Source organism: Berghia stephanieae, chromosome 3 (assembly GCF_034508935.2).
Source record: "Berghia stephanieae isolate SIO BIC M18660-M18661 chromosome 3, UCSD_Bste_1.3, whole genome shotgun sequence".
NCBI classification, from domain to species: Eukaryota; Metazoa; Mollusca; class Gastropoda; order Nudibranchia; family Aeolidiidae; genus Berghia; species Berghia stephanieae.
In genome coordinates, this window is record NC_088362.1 from 53,045,139 (window position 1) to 53,064,123 (window position 18,985).

General features: G+C 36.0%; 2 protein-coding genes across 9 annotated transcripts in view; both read right to left on the reverse strand.

Annotated features, from left to right (window-relative positions):
• The window catches only part of LOC144969587 (uncharacterized), a 22,417-nt gene extending 14,332 nt beyond the window's left edge, over window positions 1–8,085 (reverse strand). Inside the window, exons 1-3 of one of the 2 annotated variants that reach the window (XM_078908731.1) lie at window positions 7,962–8,085; window positions 3,532–3,707; window positions 240–307 (exon numbers count right to left, since the gene is read on the reverse strand). In XM_078908731.1, the coding sequence (XP_078764857.1) occupies window positions 240–307; window positions 3,532–3,598 (135 nt within the window). In that variant the 5' untranslated portion in view covers window positions 3,599–3,707; window positions 7,962–8,085. Of the gene's footprint in view, window positions 1–239; window positions 308–3,531; window positions 3,708–7,945 lie in introns of both variants that reach the window. The other variant, XM_078908732.1, reaches the window with a different exon arrangement.
• Window positions 8,086–13,027: 4,942 nt separating this feature from the next.
• The window catches only part of LOC144967997 (carnitine O-palmitoyltransferase 1, liver isoform-like), a 78,080-nt gene continuing 72,122 nt past the window's right edge, over window positions 13,028–18,985 (reverse strand). For all 7 annotated transcript variants that reach the window (XM_078905907.1, XM_078905902.1, XM_078905905.1 and 4 more), the window contains exon 22: window positions 13,028–17,319. In XM_078905907.1, coding sequence (XP_078762033.1) covers window positions 17,248–17,319 — 72 coding nt within the window. In that variant the 3' untranslated portion in view covers window positions 13,028–17,247. The remainder of the gene's footprint in view (window positions 17,320–18,985) is intronic.

The window sequence follows — 18,985 nt, forward strand, 5'->3', positions numbered from 1 at the left end:
TTTTTGGTTGATTAGTTTTGTTTTTTGTTTGTTTGTTTGTTGTTTTGTTTTGTTATTTTTTGTTGTTTTTTTTTTGGTTTTTTTTTTTGTTTGTTTGTTTGTTGTTGTTGTTGTTTTGTTGTTTTTTGTTGTTTTTTTGGTTTTTTTGTTTGTTTGTTTTTTGGTCTTTTTAGCTTCCTACCTATCTCTATTTTTCATCAAACAGTATCGTTGTATTCGGTTTTCCAGTGTAAACTTACCTCATCGAAGAGTCTAATTCGTTCCACCTGATTTTTGTCCAATACCTTGATAGTTGTCTGGAGATGATCTGAAATTTACACATGAAAATGTGGGGGGGAAATGCAGAGTGCTGCTCAGTCTGTCGAAATTACCATCGAATTTCTTCTATGACAGTTTTGTGTCTTTCCATTTCGTCTGATTGTTAATGATTTACTGCACCGCCTTACATTAGACTTGAAAACAATTTTTGCATCAAATTTGTGGACAGAAATTGGCAACATTTCTCTCCTCTTGATTTGTCTATCGGGATGAATTTGAATTGAGGTGAATATATATATATATATATATATATATATATATATATATATATATATATATATATATATATATATATTGAATCGTGTTTGATACAAATATGGTACGAAAAGTGCTCGACATGCAGTAATGGAGCGAATTATTATTATTTAAAATATTTACCACAATGTTTGAGACAGTCTACATTAATGTTTCAGGCTTAATTTGCCATCGTCAGGACTGAGTTGTTTTGTTGACTGTTGTTGAAACAACAACAGTCAACAAAACAACTCAGTCCTGACGATGGCAAATTAAGCCTGAAACATTAATGTAGACTGTCTCAAACATTGTGGTAAATATTTTAAATAATAATAATAATAATAATAATAATAATATATATATATAATATATATATATATAATATATATATATATATATATATATATATATATATATATATATATATATATTGAATCGGGTTGGATACAAATATGGTACGAAAAGTGCTCGACATGTAGCAATGGAGCGAATTATTATTTTAATATTTACCACAATGTTGGAGTCAGTCTACATCGATGTTTCAGGCCTTTTCAGCCATCGTCAGGACCGTGTGTTACATGAGTTTGGTTTGTTGTGTGTTGTTGCTTGTTGAAGTGGTTCCGTAGGTTTGTAGTTGATTAATAAGTGCTTCCGGCGATGTGGACAACTATTGTACATCTCATTTTTCGTGTTGAGTGTGCCTTCATGGGGGTGCTTGATTAAAGTATATTTATCTTCCAGGCATAAGCTACAATATATATATATATATATATATATATATATATATATATATATATATATTTATATATATAACTTTAATGCAATGTTATCAGTTGCTTTATTTTTCTACGAATACAATAATATATTAATAATTGTAACAGATAGTTACAAGTTAAAACTCCTTTTTACACAGGTTAACCTAGGTGAAAACTGTTCACCGCAGGAAGAAGACGGATTTATTCCTATTAATTTTAGTAAAAGGAAACCGTAGGATGAAGTGGATAGTTGACTGTCGCCTTGGAATGCAATAAAGACACAAGGGAGAGTGGCTAAGTTGCTACCTACTCATGTTGACTGCGTTGCGACCAGTTGCGTACGACCATTTGTAGTTTACTATTATGCCGTTGTTTAAAAAAAAAAAACACGGTATATTATGCAATGGTAACCAAATAGCACATACTGTGTTCTTCAATAAAACGGCAGAATAATAATTGAAGTCTAATGAAACGTGGAGTCTTTAATAAATTTACCAAATTTAGGTCATTATTAGGCCATTCTTATTTCCAAGGCTTCGGTGAGCTTAATATCAAGATATCCGGCCGGCTGAAATCAGTTAAAGATGTGGTTTAGAACTTGCTACACCATAAACAATAAATTAAGTAGCCAATTGAAATTTACAGATACTGCTAAAAAAAACATGACTCGGAAATCTATGTTTGTCAGGCACATGCCAACCACAGAGTACTTTTAACCGAAGTTGCATTACGCTGTTTAGTGTAGTTTTTTCTTTTCAAGTCAAGGCACAGGATTCAATCTCAATGCCCTCCCCACATGTTCATGAACATCTCGAGGTTTGCTACTGTAAACAGGATTATTTAGTCAAACTAAAAAAAAGAGAGAAATCGGGTGTCCTAAAGCCACCGGAGTTAGCGGTATTTCAGAAAGTGCATTGTGACTCGAACTATAAAGGTAATAAGCCTTATCATGTTCTGACAACATATTTGACATACCAGGAAGAACAGGGACAACAAAATACCATTATATTTCCCGAAACACTGCACCGCTTACCATTTACAATGTCACTTTCATTGTTCTTGAAAAAAAAATGTGACCTTTGTCAACTCACACTGACCTTAACCCTCATCGGATTGAGTTGTAAAAAGTAATAAACAAAAATGAATATAACAGCTTCAAAAAAAAAATAACAAAATAACAAAATACCAAACACGGAACGTTTCGGCCCCAAAACCCTTCTTCAGCCAACAACAAAAAACAATAAAGATTGGAATGATTTTTCTACAGAGAGTACCTAAAAATATCTCTGTCGTCTATCTGGAATTTATTTGGTTTTTATATTTTACTCCCAAAAATGTGTACTTTCGACGATCTGCACTTATCTTATAGTTTTTTGTTTTTTTTTAAAGCCAGGGTCATTAGCAACAGGACACTTTTTGCCTCTGTCATTCGTAACCGATGCATTTTCCTTCCGAATCGAAGCTCTCTCAATCTAAAAATAGCTGCTATCGTGTCCACGCTATGATGCATCCTAATAACTAGTTTCAGACTAAGGTTGAAGCCCCGCATCAGCAAATGACTAAATTTTTTCCAAACTTGGTCCGAAGGTGCCGTGATTTTAGTCTGGGACTTGTTTAATCAGCTCACACGAAATCCGTGTTTTTACGAGTCCTTGAGAATTCGCCGGTTAGAGAAAGTCAGAGACTAAGCGCTAGTCTGTGTTCATGAAAACCAGCCCTGTACTTTTATCCAGAAATGATGAGACACAACTGCTCCTGGGTGAACAGGTTAAGTTCGATCATTCGAACACTTGAAAGCCCGTAACCATAACAACCAATAATATTGTAATTTACCAGCATTTATCTCTAGAATTTATACTAAACTTGAAAAATTGAAATTCACCAAAATAAAAATTTAAAAAAAATAAATACAACTTCATCCATTAACAACCGTGGGAATTTTTAAAGCTGCTTTACAGTGTTCTGAGATACTGTAATTTTTGTATAATTTCTTTCTAGACAACTTTTATTTCCACTTTGAAAAAAATATGGACAATTTGGTCAATTATGTTGTCAACAGATAAGAATGTGCATTTTAATTAATTTACTTTTCCTTAAGAGGCCGAGATAACAGCAACAGGGGCTCGATTTTACGTCATGAATAATTCGCCTTTTCTAATTTTTACACAACTCAACACTTAAAGTACGTAATAGAAAGCTTAGATTAACGATGATCATCACTTACCGTCTGTGTAATCGTAGTCATGAAACCCGCTAGGAGGCGCACGTCGATTTGTTGGCGATGACGTCATGTTTTTATGTATGTAGAATCTAGTCGGTGTGATCCAAATTGAAATAAAGTTTTAAGAAGTTTTCACACATTTTACCACTCTTTTAAATTATGACCAGGCTGAATGCGAACTGTTGATAAAATAAAAAGGCACTTCCATTTTTTTAAAAACCAGAGCGTGTGTTAAAAGGGGTAACAAAATTAAGACGAAAAACATAAAAAGAGGAAGGGGTGGCAACCAACAAAAAGAGATTGAACGATAACAAATCCTTCTGAAATGTTTTTAATGCAGGTAAGCTTGAGAATTTTCATGAGTTGAGTCGTGTTAAAGTTGGATAGAACCATACCAGAAAAGAAGTAGCGGTCAAAAATGGGAAATGACTCAAAGGGTACGTCCAACAGTAATGAATAGAGTGAATTTATTACATAATAATATGCTGTGGAGAAAGAAAGGGAGTAATAAATAGAGACTTGCGTCATACGGTTCCTTCACTTCATTGTGATTTGCGTAAGGTAATGGGGTGTGTTGTGTACATAATGAATACTGGAGTGAGTTACAATTTGGTTCATTGAGGTCACAATCACAATGACCACAGTCAATACTTAAAGTGAGGTGAATCGAGTTTTTGGTGTTGGTAACATTAAATGCAAAAGATAGAGAATCATACAGTGCTAGAAAAAGCAGAAAACTAACGACAAGGAAAACAAAGAAGAAGAAAAAACATGTCAAATCACTCTGACGCTTTATCCTATTGAAATATAGATTTAGGTCAGCACCATTCCAGCTGACACTGTGAAACATTTCTAATACAATTAACATGCCTCATAAATCCATTAATGTGTGCTCTAGAAATGGAAATATTTCCAAAATTTCTCATTTAATTTGTAGGTTCTCAAAACTCCCTCAATGCAATCCACCGATTACAAATGACAATTCATGTCGATAATTTGTTTAGAGCCCATTTCATCATAAAATGAATGAAGTTCGTGTCACTCGGCTCATTTTCTTTGTTTTAGAACAGCCAGAGATGTGAATAGTTCTCACTAAATGCTCTCCATTGGACAATTATAATCAATAAATGTAACATAGTTTTATTAGTTGATGATACTATTATTTTGGCGAGCATTCTGGGGTGGTATGAGGATTTTACCCAACATAATTCCACCAATAAGAAAAAGCTCTGGGCACAAACGAATACATTGCGGTCATAAAGAATTTATTAAGTTTTCAACTGTGATTAAGCATAGTATGAAAACATAATCTGAGCGCATTTTCACGAATTTATCACGCCAAATGTGTTTCATAATGTTTCATTCATTCCCCAGCCCAGCAGGCCATATGAAACCAACTTTCCATTTAAGGATGTCCCGATAGCTCAGTTAGTAGAGCACTCGCTTCAAACACAAAGTGACCAAATCCCGGTTTAGATTTTTTTTTCTTGCACCCCCCCCCCCCCCTCCCGCAACAGTGATTGTGTAACTGCTGGGTCTGTTAGATTTGGCGGAAAGTACTTTGCATTAGACTAGCGTTCTATCCAAAGGGTAGTAATCGATTGCGTTTGTCCATTTCAAGCCATAAAAACAGGGATTAACTCCATCTCTACGGGCGCATCGGCTCTGAACAGCGGCTCGAAACGACACCTACTCTCACCCTAGTCCAGTGGGGGTATTGTGAGTAAAGTGCATTTCCCATGGACATAACATCATTGTCAAACTTTTGCGATTATTTTCAAACACGGTAACTGATCATAATATTCAACACCAATTCACTATGTAAGAGTGAGACCGTGAGACTTTAACGCCCTATCACCGACACCAAATTCAACAAGCGGACTAGACGTGAAAGACTATTTAATTCCACCTAATGCACTTTAAAATTTGAAAATTTTCTTTTAATATCATTAAATACCCGCTTCCTCCTTGTATTCCCGACAAGGACTTAAATATTTAATTATATCAGTATGTTTAACACTTCACATTTTCAGCCCACAAAATCAAGTCCTTTCCCTATAATATTTCAGAGAATACTGAATGCGATTGACGTATGTGTTTCGATCCAACCCAATAATGTTTTCTTGCTACCTCGGGATAGTATACAAAATTTGTAAATTATGCTGATTATATTTGGCTGTTCAGGAAACTTCTTGTTGTAATTTCTTGTACAGTCTTGTCAACTTAAAATTTCTGATGTGGAAACTATTAGCCTACTGAAAAGTAAGAAAATGCGCAAAGTAGTCGTTGTTGTTGTAGTAGTAGTAGTAGTAGTAGTAGTAGTAGTAGTAGTAGTAGTAGTCGTCGTAGTAGTAGTAGTAGTAGTAGTAGTAGTAGTAGTAGTAGTAGTAGTAGTAGTAGTAGTAGTAGTAGGGTATAGGGGCAGTATAGGGGCAGCGTGGCTCAGTGGTACGGTCTTTGCTTCCTACCCGAAAAGTACCGAGTTCAATCACCCGCCGCTGCGTTGTGTGGCCTTGAGCAAGTCACCTCGCCCTAGCTCACTTTGCGGCGCTGCTCTGCGGCTGACGCCTTGGTTATTCCAGTCTTCCCTTGGAATAGACCCTAAAGACAAATTTCCCCTTGGGGATGAATAAAGGGAATTTTATTTTTTTATTTTTTTTTATTTATTTAGTAGTAGCCACCACTACTACTACCACTACTGCTACTACTGCTACTTCTACTACCACTACTACTACTACTACTACTACTACTACTACTACTACTACTACTACTACTACTACTACTACTACTACTACTACTACTACTACTACTACTACTACTACTACTACTACTACTACTACTACTACTACTACTACTACCACTACTACAACTACAACTAATACGTTACGCATTTTCTTATTTACTACTACTACTACTACTACTACTACTACTACTACTACTACTACTACTACTACTGCTGCTGCTGCTGCTACTATTACTACTACCACTACTTCTATTACTATTACCACTATAATTACCACCAACACTTCAACTGAAGCAGCAGTTGGTGTCAAAACAGTGGAATTTGTCTGCTGTTTTAGTTTGTTTTGCTGGTTGTTGTTGTTTTGTTTTTCAAAGGTGCATATTAGTCGGTGTAGATAACTTCATTGCAAAGTTTCGGGTGTTTTTGATTCATATGTATTTGTTGGGTTGGGTTTTTTTAGCTCAATGCTAACCCCTTTATTATATGATAATTTATTATTGTTCAAAGCAATATTTTAATTTCCTCCATTATTGCTTGAACTTGAAAGTGGAGTTCCCGATTTTGAAAAAAAGGTGTCATACATTTTATAATGTCTTGGGGTATGAGAACCTTTCCAGGTGAGAAAATAACGATGGAAACAAGTGCTTGGGGAAACAGGAAAGAGAAATAAATTATATGGCTTACAGTGACAAACAAAAACAAACAAACAAACAAACAAACAAACAAACAAACAAAACAAAAAACAAAACAAAAAAACATCGTCTAAATTTGAAATATCCACGGCTGGAGAACCACATTACAGCGAAGGCGACTCTTTTTCAATATTATGATTGATTTCCTTCTATCATCTCCCATTCACTGTAATTTTGTGTTTCTTGCTTCGTACGAAACTAAAGCTAGAGGTTGGCAGCCTGTATTTTTATGGGGCTCCCCAAATAGCGCCCGATCACAGATCAGTGTGCAAACAAGCCTTCCCAGTGTTTTATGGCGGTATAAACTAATTACAGACCGGCACATCAAACAATCGAATCACTTCATCGATATACCAGGCCGTCACCACCACCACCCCGTCCCCTCACCATTCAAGTCACCACCCTCAAAAACCTACCCCTCGTCTTTAATAAATACTCCCCAGTCAGTAGGTATGTCAGTTGTGCTCTTGAGTTAATGTTATCTAAATAAGGTACATAAATTTACAAGATCCCGCATGCTCGATTCGCTTAAAAGGTAAGCTACATTTGTCCCGCCCTCTAATGGTGCTATGCGTTTAGGTAAAATACTGACAACATCCGCCAGTCGGTTATAACGTACCTACACACAAAACTATGCATAACCTTAAACGTTTACAGTCTGGTTGGTATAATTTAGAATTTAAGTGAAAACTAATCATTAAACTGGATGTCTAAAAACAATAATAGATAGCTGAGTGGCGTCAATTTCGATCCTGCTATATGCTCTGTTATTTATGGCTTTAAAGTATCGCCGCTGCTGTTACAATTTTAAAGTTAATTTTCGTGGCAACAGTAAAAAATAGGCATAGGACAGAGAGTTCAGTAGACTTACAAATCAAGTCATACATTCACACTTTTTCAGAGCTTCAGAATCAAAGAAAACTGGCAGTAGACTAAATTTAGATTTTGCGATGCTCAAGTCGCCTTTCCCAAAATAGCTTACCCTTTTTTTTCAATACCTTTTTCAAAAAGTAATCAGTGATGTTCCATGGTAGTTTGCATTTCCTCCGGGAAATGTTTAAATGACAAATGAAATGAATGCAATTAGATATTAACTTGTCTTTCTTGTTTGAACGGAAGCGTGAAAACATGTACGTATTAAACAACAAGAACTGAACTGCTTTCTTCAGTGGAGGGTGTGCAATGCCAACCAACGTCCTGAAGCAAATTGTTTGTGCACAATTCAATGCAGTGATGTATCAAGATCGATGTGTACATATTTGCAGGTCTGATAACCCAATTCATTACGGGCTCATTGTTGTAATGGAAATCTAAAAAAAAATGACGCAAAATTTTGTTCATTATAACAATGTTAAACTAGGCCCATAATTGAGTTCGGATGTCAGACCTGCACATATGTACACGTCGATCTAGATGTTTAATGAATGGTAGGGAAGAACGACTTCAAATTGCCCCTTTATCATTGTGGTCTTTTCGAAGGTTCATCTCCGATATAATATCCTCCATTCGAGCGTTCACCGTTTCCTTCCTCTTCACAAAACCTGACTCCATCTGGGAAGTGATTACTGTCTTCCCTCGTTCTCCTCTTTTCCATGCGACTGGTCCCATTCCATTTCAGAAATCAGATGTTTTTACTGTATAAAGATAGAATGGACGTTTCGGGTTTACCCTGTATCAACAAACAGGATGAATGAAACACTACAGATGAAGGAGATGGTGTGATAGTGGCGTTGTTAAGATGAATAAACAAAACAGTGACAGGCAGGAAATAGTATGCTCCTTCATCTGTAGTGTTTCATTCATCCTGTTTGTTGATAAAGGGGAAACCCAAAACGTCCATTCTATCTGTTTTCGTATTAAATTTAAGCTTACATTCAATTTCACATTGTCATTTATTTCTTCGAGCTTCGAGCAGCAACATTTACATAACTACATGAAGGAAATTCACCAAATAATTAACTCATTGCCTTTTCAGTAACATCTATTGAATTTAAGCTGTCTACAATGTTTGAAGATTTCAAGAAGTCCAATATTGGTTGGACCTAGAATACTTTGTCACCTTTGGTGCTTTTTAGTTAAAATAGACATCAACCTCCTCCTGGCTGAACGACTTATCAATTAATTATTTATTTTGGCCTCTGCCACGGTAGCGAGTTCCGCATAATAATATGGCGGTATGTATATTAAATTCCTTGATAAATTTCACCTCATGAAATCATGTCATTGAGAGCGAGGAGCAAATTGGCGGCGTCTTGTCCTAACCTCTGACTGTCAGGGATTAATAGGCAATGCATTATCATTGGAGTGGATCAGCCGAATATGAAAGTGTCCGAGTACAAAGAATAAATTTTTAAAAGGCTAATAACATGGAGATAGAGAAGAGACTCTATTTTTAAAAACAACAACACACATTTCGTTCATCAGCGCATCAGGCCTATTGCACCAATTGCATTTACAACGATTTATGTCTATCTCTGCCTTATTCCCCATTCTTAAAAATGAAAAAGTCGATCAAGAAGGTCCAAGGATTGTTTCAGAACCAATTGGTAATCATCAAAACGTGTGATCAGCTTGACCGAAATTACACATTGCAATAATATTTCATAATAGGGTGATTTAAAAAAAATTGATTTGATATTTTTCTTTCTGTTGTGGACAGCCTGGCTCAGAGGTTCGGTCTTTGCTTCGTATCCAAAAGGTACCGAGTTCCCGCCGCTGCTCTGTGTGGCCTTGAGCAAGTCATCCCGCCCTAGCTCAATTTGCGGCGCAGCACTACGGCTGACGCCTGGGTTATTCCAGTCTTCCCTTGGAATAGACCCTAGAGACAAATTTCCCCTGAGGGATGAATAAAGGGAATTTTATTTTATTTATTTATTTATTTATTTATTTATTTATTTATTTATTTATACACCAGCAATCCACCGATGTGACTATTTTGACATTACCTAAAAGCCCCATCCAGGCACAAGCAAATGATCCCGCTATGAAGAATATATTCAAATGTATATAAAGTACAGCACATTCAAAACTAATAAGTATAATAGTACATTGCAGAGAGAGGATTCACAAGAAAAAAATTACCATCTCTCCCAAACAAACAAACAAACTAAACATTTGACTGTCTCCGTCCCAACTGTGGACTCCGCCAGGACTAGAAAAAAAAAGAGCAATTGGAAAACAGATATATCTGGGATAGAAGATACAACAAGCGGCCTCACTGCCCACTATGAGAGGTCAAAAGATCCCATCTAGACCACTTGGAGGCTAACAGCAATGGACGTAACAGGATTGATGGGACAAAGAGAATGGACCACAAGAGAAAAAAAAAAGGCTGCAGATATAGGAGGATAGCTTAGCCAACGCACGTGAAAGGTGAGGGGAGATGGAATATATTTGCTTGTTTTGTGGTTTCACAGCATTTGCGGCACCTCAAGGCTATTTTGAAACAAAAAGAAATATAGGTCTGCTCCTTCAAACATACAATATAAAGCGAGACAAAGGAGGAATAGTTCAGACAGGCGATATTCAGTCCAGGAACAACCTAGCAATGTTTTGATTTTTAATGTTTTTACGGCGCTTGCAACACATTTAGGTCAATTCAACGCCAGTAAAAATGAAGAAAATGGAATAGTAATTTTTTTTTAGAGATAACAATTAAAGCATACATGAAAAGACAAAGGGGAATGTTACAAACAGGGAACAGATGTAGATTGTAAGAGCATACCATCGGTGTACTTAGTTTGAGATCACCTAAAAGTCTCATCCAGACGGTAGCACATGATCCAACTAGGAAGAACACACTCAAATGTTTACAGTATAAATTCAAAACAACAAATATAACAATACAAAACAAGGAGATGATTATTTACAACGAAAAAAATATCATCTCCCAAAACTATAACTAAATATTTGACGGTTTCCCCTCCGGCCAAGGACCCGTACAGGGAAAGGACAAAATCAAAACCAGGAAATCTCATTCAAAGACAAAGACAGCAAACTAGGGCATTAAAACTCAGTAAGTGACCTTCTCGCCCACTATGCGAGGTCAAGAACCCCACCCAGGAGTTTACCGGAAAGTTCCATTAGGATACAAACAAGCACAGGATCCCGCTTAGAGGAGCACACGAAGATTGTTACAATACGTTCAAGGACTAAAAAATGTTCTCATAAACTGCAGAAAGATAGATGGTTTTACAATTGGGGTGGGGGGGGGGGGGGGGGGGGGGGGGGGGGGGACAAGAAAGAGAGAGAGAGAGAGAGAGAGAGAGAGAGAGAGAGAGAGAGAGAGAAGAGAGAGAATATCATCTTTCACAAAATGCTCTGACCCCAAACAAACCTGAGGAAAACCGAAGTCTTGTTCCACAACAAAAAGGTACAATGCTACGAGCAAAGCACAAATGATATCGTGGGATAGACGAGATAGCAAGGAGGTGGAGTGATGTAGAAACAGTCGATCCAGGTGGTCAACGCCCCCCCCCCCTCCCCATCCCAGTTGGGAATTCCATCCATCTCTGGGAGAGAGTGTGTGTGTGTGTGTGTGTGTGTGAGAGAGAGAGAGAGATAAGAGAGAGAGAGAGATGTGGTGTGAGTGGTGTGAAGAGAGAGAGAGAGAGAAAGAGAGGAGAGGAGAGAGAGAGAGAGAGAGAAATAAAGAGAGAGAGAGAGAGAGTGTGTGTGTGTGTGTGTGTGAGAGAGAGAGAAATAAAGAGAGAGAGAGAGAGAGGTTTGTGGTGAGAGAGAGAAATAAAGAGAGAGAGAGAGAGAGAGAGAGAGAGAGAGAGAGAGAGAGAGTGAAAGAGAGAGAGAGAGAGTGCGTGTGTGTGTAAAAATGAGATATCTAAAATTAAATCACGTTCCGTTTTCCATTTCTCTTAGGGGTTTGCTCCACTTGGTCACTCTTGTGATCGTTAAAAGTCAAATGAAATGTAAGTCAAAGAATAACAGATTTAGGAGAATCTAGAAATAAACTGGGCTTAAAAGCAGCCCAATAAACATAAGACTTAAGACCAATCTTCAAATTTAAACAGAGAGATGAGATGAGAATCCAAAAAGCAATATATCCGTGCGTCTCTCCGAAACCTCTTCATTGTCCTGCTGAGACTGGAACAGGGTTCTCGTCGAGAAGTACACACTCAAATGAAACTAAAATATCAAAAAACAATTAGATATCTACCTATAAATATAACACGAAGATAGTTAACAAGAAAGATATGTCCCCAAAACAGAAGAACACCCGTTTGACTTGACCGTTATCCTCTTCACTAAGGATCCATTGTCATTGAACCCAAGGATGATTTCCATTCCGTGACTAGGACAGAAAGTAATGTGGAGGGGACAAAAGATTTATGCGGTTAGAAAAGACAGCAAAGAATATTGAAGGCCCTGTTATATTTATAACATGGTGTTTGAAAGGTAAAAGGGGGCAGCGTGGCTCAGCGGTACGGTCTTTGCTTTGTACCCGAAAGGTACCGAGTTCGATCACCCGCCGCTGCGCTGTGTGGCCTTGAGCAAGTCACCTCGCCCTAAATTTGAGGCGCTGCACTGCGGCTGACGCTTGGGTTAATCTAGACTTCCCTTGGATTGGCCCTAGAGAAAAATTTCCCCTATGGGACCAAAAAGGGAATTTTATCTTTTTTTTTTTTTGTAAAGCAAAAATTAATACATTTCTAGATACTCATATTTTTTTTTTCAAAACCTTTATTCAAAATTCAATATTATTTATTTATACATAATACTACGAAGCCTTTCATGTCATTTTCACAATATTTGGTGACAAAAGTATTTGGTAAGAAGTGAACAAGCACACTTTTCATCCCTTATGAGAGCTCTTATCAATTACACAGCCCTGAACTAGCTTTTTATCTCACAGATTAAAAGGGATTTTTGCATAGCTCTTCTTTGCGATAATCAGTTAAGTAACAAGCGAATAGTCATTTGAATGACTTTCAAGTAGATGCTGCATGTGATTTATCACAGTTATAATGGACTTAAGAGAAAATCTTAAGAATACCATTGCATTCAAGTTTAGATCACTGAGTCGTTGTGATGAGGTTTCAGGAGAGCATTTTTCACTCCCCCCCCCCCCCCCCCCCCCCCCACCTAGCCTTAAAAGAATTCTAAGGTTCTATGAGCATTGAATTAAAACAAATTAAAATGAACTCAGGGACACAACAAGTTAGAAATGTAATCAATGGAAGACACTCACTCCCAAAAATTTACTCTCCAAGTTAAAACGAAACTAGGTAAGACATTAAGATAAAAACCTATAAAAATAATACATAATGTCATCTTGTCCCTTAATTTGTTCAAGAAAACTCGACTTGTAATGAGCTCATGACATTAAAAGAATGAGATAAGACCAAATCAACTCAATCTGCCCTAATACTTATGTCACCATCATTTGCCAAAATATCACCTACTTAAAAAACTTCATATGAGTCGTTGCTACAAGTTCAGAGATCTGGTATCAAAATAGCATTGATTCGACAAACACGCCTTCAGTCACCCATCACTCATCAGTAAAAGTCATTTTATCTATAGTCATAATATAGTTTTATGATTAAGACATGAAGTAATAATATACATCTAAAGGGCTCAGCGCAAAAAGTGCCTTGGTAAAATATATATGTGTATATGTAAAACTTGAAAGAGACATTAATATGGACTAAGATATTACAATCGCAGTCATATGTTTGTTTTTAAGGGTTTTACGGCGCTTGCAACACATTTAGGTTATATCAGCGCCAGTAAAAAGGAAGAAAATGGGATAGTAAAAAGTTCTAGAATTACAAATAAAGCACCCAAGAAAACGGAAGACATAGGGGAGCTGGGAATGAATAGGGATCAGATGTAGATTCCAAGAGCACACTATCAAAGTACTTAATTTGAGATCACCTTTAAGTCTCATCCGGACACAAGCACAAAATCCAACACAGAGGAATACACTCAAATGCTTACATTATGCATTCAAAATAACAAATATAATAATATATAACAGAGAGATGATTTACAAAGAGAAAAAATATCATCTTCCAAAACAATAACTATGCATTTGACTGTTTCCCTCCCAGCTAGGAGTCCGGCCAGGGCCAGGACAAAACCAAATAATCTCATTCCAAGAAAAAGACAGAAAGCATGTTGGAAAACAGATATAAGGGGATAGAAGACACAGTTTGTACCCCCCTGCCCACTATGGGAGAATCGCAGTCATAGAAAGTATCTATAAGGTTACACAGGGTTGAAAGATGTGATAGGGATTGTCCTGTCAGCAAGGCAATGTCTTGAATTAACAACATACAGTAACCAGGTTACCAGTTCCTCTCCAATTTGCTTTCCACATTGGCCTAACTTATGCCAGACCTAAAGGGACTCGGCTACAAATTTACTGATGCGGTGAACAGATCAAAGGTGAAAATAAAACTTCCTAAAGCTAAGTCCACTGATAAACGGAAGCAATTAAACTAACCATAATTCTTCTTAAGCAAGAAGCCATGTGTAAAATATTTTTTAATAAATGATGATATCGATTTACAAATGACATTTCTGATACAAACCCTTCGTCAACACAACAATACACAAATTAACGTGGAAAACAAATAAAATAAAATAAAATAAAATAAAATGCAAAATAACTTATTATTATATTTGTTTTCCACGTTAATTTGTGTATTGTGTTGATGAAGGGTTTATACCCGAAACGTCCATTGTCTGTATCGTTCCTATACAAAGCCTCTGCATTTTCACTCTTTCATTAGTATTTTCACGATCACAGGCTTCAGGCAGCCCTACCGTTTTCTACTTATCTTTTTACAGCGATGTTTTCCCTGAGGCACTTCACGCACTGAACCCTTCATTAAGTCAAAAAGCATTTGTGGTTCTACTTTATCCTTGCAAGCCCATGCTGATATCTAAGTACTGTTCACAATAAATCTCACTTTGAGAGAACTTGATGTGAAAACCTTGACTAATTTGGGTAAAAGATCCAGTTACACGTTTCTGTTTGTTCCCACACTATTTACATTGAAGCAGGCAGCTTATTAAAACAATTCCAGTGGGCACATTTCAATTTTTAAAAAGAGCAAAAAGCTAGAGTTGGCTAAAAAGTATTTTAAAAAATTAAACAAATGAAAGCATAAAATGACTCATAACTAAAGCAAAAGATTAAAGCCTGAAAGCGTTACTTTCCATGTTTTTGAAAGAATAAGCACATTTCTGTGGTGAAGTTTACGAATTATGACTTTTCTAATTGTGGTTCATTAAATAACTTCGTTTTTGAAAATAAAGTTAAGTGAAAATAAATAACTCTTAACGTATTATGCAAGGTGAGAAAGATTTTGTCAATATTTCAAAAGTCTGTTTTACAAAGTGAGGTTTATTCATTTGGTATTGGATACCCAAAAAAGTCATAATTAAGGGAAGAAATAAACAACTCAAAAGCAAGCAAACATTCTTACGTTATCCTTTCTTCTTAATTAGCGGTGACACAATGATGAGCACCACAAATGATAAGAACATAGACTTTTTGTCACTGATTAAATTCTCCAAAAGGATAATATATTTCTTCCTTATTAATCCATTCATTATATCAAAAAATGATTCCATCATCAACACATATCTTTATAATTTATTGTATAAATATCATGAAACATTACATAAGTCAACGACTACAACGACCAAAGCAAAAACTTAACCTGCAGTGACAATATCTGATGAGCACTCTTTTTTCAGCTTATGGTTTTCTATCCATTCTTTGGATTGACCAATCAATAATTGCAAAGAGCTGCATCCTCATCCTAATTTTGCTCTCCGTTGTTGTTGTTGTTAAGACTTCTAACGTATAATATTGTTGTATACATGTTGTTACAAAATATAGTCACACTCAAGTTCCTCCTCCTATTTTGAAATAATATTGCCTCACAAAACAAGAGTGTGCCGGGAATGTAATTGAAACCATGAAAGCGGCTCAGATGCATTATATGAGATAACTATCACACAACATGAACAGAAAAGATGGAATTGTCAACAGAACACCGTTTGTACAAATTTAATCCAAGGAAAACAATTGATTCATGATATCTTTTTCACCAAATTATTGATAGTTATTCTCACTGAATAGTCTGGCATACAATATAATCCACGATTCTTTTGTAGTATAAGTTTTAAACAATAAATAGACGAAATAATCAGTTGACATATACACTTCTAACCAAATTAATAATAAGTTGGCATATACACTTCTAACCAAATTGCATAGAGCTGATAAGTACTCATGAATTCATATGAAATGAGATAAAGGAAAAAAATAAATAAATAAACATAAAAGCAAATTCCCATTTCAGACACAAAACATTCAAGTGAACTAAATCATTAGAGTTAAAATAATTTTTACTCAAAATCAATTTGCATTGAGGTGCATTCATTCTTAAGTCTAGTTAAAATTACATCATGAACTTATCTTATTCACTATCCATGGGAAGCAAGCAGAATCACAAATAAACAATAAAAACAAAAAACAAATCAATTCACGGAGTCCACACAATCATCCTCCGATAAAGTCACCAGCCTGTCAACAGGCAGTTATCATAATGTGAAAAGACAACCATGGCGTCATAGAGATTCTACATGTAACTTGATCAGTGTTGAAAACCATTGTTGAATAATTTCCTAGAGATGTATTTATCCTTTAATATTCCCCAGTGGAAAGAGCTTAAATAAAAAAGCTTACATTAGACTTTTCACAAGTCAGAAAGATAAGTGGTTATGATGATAATTTCATCTTCCAAACAAAATAAATATATAGCAACACAAGTTTTTAGCAAATTGCAAAGTGATTTGTTCTACGATGTGATTTTAACTTGGTTTTTCATCCTATCTTTTTCCTATTGCTTTAATTAAATTTCGTTTATTATTTGGGTTAGTTTTTAATTTATTTTTTAGTAAATGCAGAACAACGTAAAATATTGATATGATTATTTTCACGTCCAACAAGAGCACTGACTAAAAAAATCCATTCTGATAAAGAGTTAACAACTGGTTATAAATTCAGAATTTTTAAAAAACCCATCAATCAAAAACACCTCACTTCAATCTCAATCAATATGCTACAGTCCAATCCCGTAGGTGAGCTTTCAAATCCTGCATGTGAGCATTGTTCACAACACATCAATCCCTTTTCTGCTGCCTAGCACAGGATAAACTTGTTTAAACTTCTCTTGGACAGCTTTTGTCTTTCCCACAGAGCTGCCTGGTGGGGTTTCAAAGACCCCCTTCTCGTCTTCCAGTCACTCAGTTGCTGGAGAAGATGTCTCTCATGTCGCAGAGGGACTTGACTAGGACCTCCCCGAATTTGTGGGCGTTCTATTGGGACAAAAAAAAAAAGACATACATTAAGTCATTTGATGGGGGAAAAAATATGAGTTATAGGCTTTTTTGGTCATCAAAGAGAGACTAAGGCCAAAAGATGTAATAGCATTCCATGATAAAATCCTCACCAAATTGGTAATTGTTAATTACACTAGCACTTAGTACAATTGAAAATTACAGGTGTTCTGAATACAGGAACATGGGCCAAAAATGCAGCTCGTTGAAGAAGAGGAGGAGTAGGAGAAGGAGAAGAAGAAGGAGAAGAAGAAGAAGAAGAAGAAGAAGAAGAAGAAGAAGAAGAAGAAGAAGAAGAAGAAGAAGAAGAAGAAGAAGAAGAAGAAGAAGAAGAAGAAGAAGAAGAAGAAGAAGAAGAAGAAGAAGAAGAAGAAGAAGAAGAAGAAGAAGAAGAAAAAAGAAGAAGAAGAAGAAGAAGAAGAAGAAGAAGAAGAAGAAGAAGAAGAAGAAGAAGAAGAAGAAGAAGAAGAAGAAGAAGAAGAAGAAGAAGAAGAAGAAGAAGAAGAAGAAGAAGAAGAAGGAGGACTATACTAGTGCAACACACATTTATATTGACAATGGTTATATCAAAATGGTATCAAAGTCCTGATTTTGTGGCTGCATAACATATGTCAATAAAGATCTTATATTTCGACGCATATTTAGCCTAAAACACTTATATTGACATCACATAAGACAAAAATCAATCTGTAGGAAACACACACAAAAAATAAATAAATAAATAAATAAATAAAAGATTGTTTGCCAATGACTTGAGCAGTGGAAGAATGAGGAAAAATGATTTATCCCCCTTCTGATCAATGTATACAGCAACAATATTCAGAACTAAGAGACCTGTTTCAGGAGCTCATTCACATCTTCCCACTTGAGACAGAGCCAGAATGCATTTCAACACAAGTTAAAATTCTGAAATCAGCATGGAAGTCTCCATTGTTGCAATCCTCATAAAAAAGCTTAATCCCTGGTGATGAAGATGAAGAAACAGTCTTACAAATTGCTAGCAATTGCTAGCAATCAAGACCCTGTGTAGCTTTGCCCCTGAAGGTGATGTTCTATTTGATGTTCTATTCGCCCAAGCCAATGACAGTTTATATGTATGATGATGTTTTAGAGCTTATTGAAGCAGACCATCATCACTCATGTCTTCAAACCCAATGATTAAAAAATCAGCAATGTCAACATCTTCTCATATATAACCCCAATTACAATTGACTCTTGTGTGGCTATATTGTCTAGTGGTATGAAACTCGCTTTTGGTTCGGAAAGTCCGGGGTTTGAGCCTCGCTACATGTTTAAGTGTTGCTGTTGGCCAGGGACCCTTGCAAATGCTTTGAGCACGTTAAGTAGAAATTGCGCTATATACAAGCTCAATTTAATTGACTCAAACCTTTGTGTTGTTATTGGTTTTCCTATATTTTTAAGTGTTCCTTATATTGACAAAATGCTTATATATCGACATTTTACTGCCGTCCCACCGATATCAATATCCTGCATTCAAAAGGAATAAGAGCTCAAATTACAATGACATATAATTTACACATAGGTAAAAACCTCTCATCTAATAAAATTTAAATCCTGAGAGCTTGAAGTTTTAAATTTGCACTTAGAAATCAACAAAGATTCTGATTCATGAATGCTCTGTAGT